Raw genomic sequence first — 5,702 nt, forward strand, 5'->3', positions numbered from 1 at the left:
ATTTTATTTTACAGTCAAACTCTGCAGTGAACTATTTCTCCTAAACATGACTAGTCTATAGTTATTAGTAGGAAATTATTAGTTATTAATTATACATCATCACATTTCCAAAGTCAGAAAAAAATTGTATTTGTGGAACAAAAAAATTTACAAACAATTCTTTTTAAAAAAAATCTCTAGTAAGTGGAGAGGAACAGCAATGGTCCTCTGTCCTAAGACTTGGTATCTAAGGGGATAGGGTTTCTTAAGCAATGTGTGATGGCTGCATGCAACCACACAATTGAAATACTTGGGTAATATTCATTTGATCTTTTTGTCTTACGTTTACATTGTGCTCTAAAGCTTCTGTGATCATAAGTTAACCAATTTAATACTTTGAATTTACCTGTAATGCATGACAGCACTAAGCTATAGTCCAAACGGTGGCACAGACTCTGTTTTGCATTGTTTGTTGTTTTATATGAGTATGTGTTATATTAATTATATTTCTGTTCTTTTTGAGCTACCTGGCCTCTGCTCCAGTCCTGGTTTGGGTGGAAGAGGAGGCTGAGGGTGGAGCTGGTTTAAATGCAGAAGCCAATAAAATGGACTGGACCATCTATTGTGATCATGTAGGGGGGGATGGGGTTCTTCTTGAATGATGGTTAGCTGTTAACTCTTTAGTTTAGTCACCTTTGGTGTATATAACAGTTTATTCATTTGCTATATAACTAGAGCTGTTTCCCATTTGGGCAGGTCAGTTTGTTGAGTTATGTTTTGTGAAGTGAATTTTGTTAAGTTAACCTCTTTTACGGGCCCGCCTGGTTCTTAAAAAAAGTTTTGTTTTGTCATTTTGAATTTTTGTAATCATTTGGTCCTTTCGGGGGTACAATAAAATCAATTTTTTTGAAGATTACATTTGTGCCTGTGTGTTCTTGGCTGCTTGGTCCATGATACAATGACTCAAGCATGTAATGTCACTTCCATATTAGTTGGGACAAACATAAAAATTTAAAAAATGTGCAATTTTGCCTTTGTACACCAACACACTGGATTGAAAACAAGAAAGTGCAGGCTTTCTTTCAGCTTTTTTTTTTTTTTAAAGAATGAATGCACTGACCAACTCAGAAACACCAGAACAAAAAAGGACAAGTGCATAATCACTGAATTATTTCAATGAAAACCAATTGTCACGACATGTAACTAAGCCAAAAACCTACTTGAAGAGGCTGGTGTATCACTGTCAGAGTCTTCAATTAAGAGATGTGTGCATGAATGGAAATAGAGTTTACAACAAACCACAGAATACAGTGACAGCCAGGGAGATGAGACTAGACTTTGCCAGAAAACATGTGAAAGATCCTGCACAGATCTGTAAGAAAAAATATAACATTTGGGAATTAATTTGGGAGAAGGAGAGAAGCAGCTCATGATGTGAAGCATGTGGAGAATGGTGGAGGCAGTGTTATGGCATGGGAATGAATGGCTGCCAATGGAAGTGGGTAGTCAGTGTTTATTGATGATGTGATTGCTGATAGAAGTATCTGGGTGAATTATGAAATTTACAGGACCATACTCTTGGCTCAGAATTTGTGAAATGCTGTAAAAAAATTATCAGACTGTTTTTTGCAGTGCAAAAAAACATACTACAAAAATATTCCAAGAGTTTCTCAAGGCAAAGAAATTGGATGTTCACAGTCTCCAAGTCAATCACCTGATCTCTGTCCAACAGAGCATGCCTTTCCACAAATAAGCAGCAACTGGAGGCTACAGTCAAGGCCTATCAAAACAACTCAACAGAGGAAACAACATTTGGTGATTTACATGGGTTCTGGATTTCAGGCAGCAATTGGCTGCAGAGTCTTTTCATCCAAGCATTTAAAAATGGCTTTAATCCTTAAGCAGTCCATACAAGGTTTTTGCAAAGGACATTGTATTAAAACTTAAAGATAATAAAGCAAGTGAAAAAAAGAAAGGCACTGGGAACTTTCTGAAGTTGCTTAATATTTTATTTTTTTAAAAACGTATTGAGGCACAATTAATAACAGAGCATGTGACGGGCATCTGCAGCTCTTTAGTAGTACTGTCTTCTGAGGGAGGACACCACCACTGCCAGGAACTTCTGGAAAGCTGCATGAACCTCAGCAGTGAAGTTTTTACCCAACTGGGAAGCAACCACAATGGTCAAGCAGTCGCCCAGGAGCTGCAACACAGCACAACATGCTTTAGCAATCTTCATTGACACACACAAACATGCAATACTGGGAATCAGTGCCGTCAGTTCAGCATTGCCTACCATGAAATTGTCAGGGTCCACCTGCAGTTTCTCAGAGTGCAGCGCGCTCAGCTCTGCATATGTGGCCTTGATGTTGTCCATGTCCTTCACTGCTTTTTCCAGAGCTTCCATGATGACTTTTCCATGAGCAGCAACTTTTGGATTTGATGCAATAGCAGCAGCATTGTAGAGGTTTCCAAATTGACCAAAATACCTCTGAGTCCAGGGATAGACAATCAAACACCTGAGGGAATGTGTAAATAGTTGATTTGCTCTTAGTTCTAAAAGAAAAATTTACATTGTGTAATGCACAAAATATGCCAGCTTTTTTCATTGCACATAAAGATTCTACTTGAATAGCCCAAACTTCTAAAAACAAATTTACGTCAATAAAAAAAAAAACTATGTTTCACCTGGAAAAAGCTGCTTGCCCAACGACTGCATAGTTGATCTTGGAGAAGATGTCCTGGATTGTGGTGCGCTCAAAGTCTGTCCACACAACCATTTTTGTTTGTTGATTGTTGCTCTTGTGCTGTTAGTCAGCAGAGCCACAAAGTCACCTTTTAAAGAGTTCTTTTCACTCCACCCAAAGATATGAAATTGGGTGGAGTTGGAGAGTGGGAGTTGGCTAAACTGGTCAGTTTAACGATTCTGAGTTCAGCTTTGATTAACTGTCAAAATTAACCAAAAATCTGTTGGAAACTTTCATTATGGAATATCTTACAGACTACTTATTCTTCTATCTTGGGATAGGCTCCAGCCCTGAGTGACCCCTAACAGTTAAGAAAATTGGAAGTAAGATAATCAAAAATATTTTGCAGACCTGGATAGAAATAAAGAACTGGATGAAGTACAATGAGTATATCCTTTGTAAAATAATGAATTCTAAATTTCAGTGAAAAAAAACTTCTTGTGCTTGTAAATAATATATGTTTTTTGTTTGTTTGTTTTTCAAATGGACCAGATTCCACAGATTTTAATTTTAACATATGACCAAACCATAGCATTAAGGTCCTGCATTTGCCATTTGTACATGCGTTTAATAAATAAACTTGGCAAAGAGTTTTCTTAAAGAGGAAAATGACAAGAAAAGAATGGTACACCCACACATCCTACAGGCCTTTATTGACTGGCTGTAAGTAGAAAAAAAATTAAATAACTTTGTCTCAGCTTTTGTTTTTTTCTGGTTATCCACAAAACCTTTTCTGTCATTCTCTTAAATATTTTCAGTATTTCTGCCATATTTTAAAACCTGTTTTTCATCTTCAAATTTCTACACCTGATGTTTAACTTTACCTCAATATATCAGTAGCAACTGTCCACTCTGAGCTACATTTGAGCTCCTGTGGAGAACAAACAGCTGCTGTAAAAATTTAAACTGCCCTGTGAGAGGATTCACCTGCTGAAGATTAGATAAGCCTTAAACTGACACGGTTTTTTGAAGTGAATGTCATTGACATAGATTTTGGTTGTAGTGTTGGTAAATGATAGCCTAAACAACAGTATAGTATAAGTATAAGCCCTGCTATAAATCCAACTATCTGTCCAGACCCAAATTTGAAGCCAATAGCCTTTTTAAAGTTATAGCCATGTACCCATTTTGCTTTTTCTCAAATTATTATTATTAAATACATAAATAAATAAAGAAATACAAACTAACAGGTGACTTGTCGTGAATTAAATGGTAATATTAGACTGATATAAATTCAAAAATTGGAAGGTTACTGATTTGATTTAACTGGCTCTCACTGAAAATTTAAGTTTTAAAATATGCACATTCATTTAATGAAGATGTTTCTTAAGTGAAGCCAAAAAGAAGAAATGAATTCTGATTATCTTGTTAAGTTGTCTTGCCTTATAGAGTCTTTTGTTTGGTATTTGTCTCACGGGAACTGTTACATATCATTTTGAACATGCCTAAATTCCAGTACCTTATCTGTGAGGTGGGTTGGGTGTGTGCATTTCCTGTTTCATATATAAGACCTCCACAGAATGAGCTGAACACAACTCCAACAGCAACAACAGGCAAGATGACCAGTCTTTCTGCAAAGGACAAGAACACAGTCAAAGCCTTCTGGGCTAAAGTGGCTGGTAAGGAGGAACAAATCGGCTGTGATGCTGTCTCCAGGTAAATATGGCCCCACACTGCCTACAAAAACCTGCTCCTGCATTTCTGTCTCTTACCCGCTGGCTTGTTCTCTTACATTTTTATCCAGGATGCTGACAGTGTACCCTCAGACCAAGACTTACTTCTCCCACTGGAAGGACCTGCGCCCTGGCTCTGCCCCGGTGAAGAAGCACGGAGCAACCGTGATGGCTGCAGTTACTGATGCTGTCAGCAAAATTGACGATCTGACCGGAGCTCTTCTGAGCCTCAGTGAGCTGCATGCCTTCACTCTGAGAGTGGACCCTGCTAACTTCAAGGTACAGATCATTATTACTATCATGTTTGTGGGGTGACATTATTTGAGGTCATCTACTTAATAAAAAGTTTGTGGTTCAGTGTAATCACTGAAGTGTGAATTTGTGTGAATGTTAGAGAGAAAAAAGCCTAGTCATAGAAAAAGAAGTACTTGTATGAATGGGTCAATTAGGCAAGTTGTACGAAGTGCTTTGAATGCTCCAGTAGACTAGAAAAGCAATTTGTATACATTGGTCCATTTACTATGACAGCGTTTGCCAAATTAATTTTTCTGTTCTATTGTGAACACTGATTGGACTACAAATTAAACTCACTCTAACTCATCTTTCATTTGATCTTAGATAGATTATTGGTTGATCTGAAATGATGTTCTCTGGTTACAAATAAATAAATGAAAAGTCCATTCATCATCTTTCCACAGGTTCTGTCTCACAACCTCCTCGTGGTCCTGTCCACCATGTTCCCCGAGGACTTCACCCCTGAGGTCCATGTGGCTGTGGACAAGTTCCTGGCTGCTGTTGCTCTCGCCCTGTCTGAGAAATACAGATAAACTGCATTATGTGCTCGAGTACTCACTGACAGTCTCACATGTAATAAAAGATCCAATGCAATTAAACTCTCATGGTCGTTTGTGGTGATCATTTTTAAACAGTTGGATTATTATTGTAGCTTTTACCAGGAATGGGTTTTTTTTTCTCTTTATGGGCTAATTAAAGAAGAGTAGCGATTGATTTACTGAAAGCTTAAATACACAACTTAAAAATAGAGCATGTGACGGTCCTCTGGAGCTAGTAGTACTGCCTTCTCAGGGAGGCTTGAGCTACAAAGACTCTCCTGGAAGCTGCACGGACCTCAGCAGTGAAGTATTGACCTAAACGAGCAGCAACTACAATGACCAGGCAGTCCCCCAGAACCAGCTATTCCTGTTTTATCGTCATTATTCCGAATTGCTTTCTTTTTCTTCTTCCTATTATTATTATTATTATTATTATTATTATTATTATTATTATCTTGGGTGGATGAATG

The 5,702-nt window shown here is 37.7% G+C and overlaps 2 protein-coding genes across 2 annotated transcripts; one reads left to right on the forward strand and one right to left on the reverse strand.

Annotated features, from left to right (window-relative positions):
- Positions 1 to 1,975: 1,975 nt before the first annotated feature.
- LOC102204649 (hemoglobin subunit beta-like) lies at positions 1,976 to 4,248 on the reverse strand. The gene is made up of 4 exons (XM_005725969.2): positions 4,186 to 4,248; positions 2,668 to 2,786; positions 2,276 to 2,498; positions 1,976 to 2,182 (listed from the first exon to the last, which is right to left on the reverse strand). Exons 2-4 carry the CDS (start codon positions 2,757 to 2,759, stop codon positions 2,054 to 2,056), a joined length of 444 nt encoding a protein of 147 aa, XP_005726026.1. The 5' UTR covers positions 2,760 to 2,786; positions 4,186 to 4,248; the 3' UTR covers positions 1,976 to 2,053.
- Positions 3,192 to 5,661, forward strand: LOC102204357 (hemoglobin embryonic subunit alpha-like). Its single transcript, XM_005725967.1, has 3 exons — positions 3,192 to 4,382; positions 4,471 to 4,678; positions 5,098 to 5,661. The coding sequence occupies exons 1-3, from the start codon at positions 4,168 to 4,170 to the stop codon at positions 5,224 to 5,226; spliced, it is 552 nt and encodes a 183-aa protein (XP_005726024.1). The 5' UTR covers positions 3,192 to 4,167; the 3' UTR covers positions 5,227 to 5,661.
- The last annotated feature ends 41 nt before the right edge of the window (positions 5,662 to 5,702 follow it).

Source organism: Pundamilia nyererei, unplaced genomic scaffold (genome assembly GCF_000239375.1).
Source record: "Pundamilia nyererei isolate P.nyererei 1_Seehausen unplaced genomic scaffold, PunNye1.0 scaffold00018, whole genome shotgun sequence".
Lineage (NCBI taxonomy): Eukaryota > Metazoa > Chordata > Actinopteri > Cichliformes > Cichlidae > Pundamilia > Pundamilia nyererei.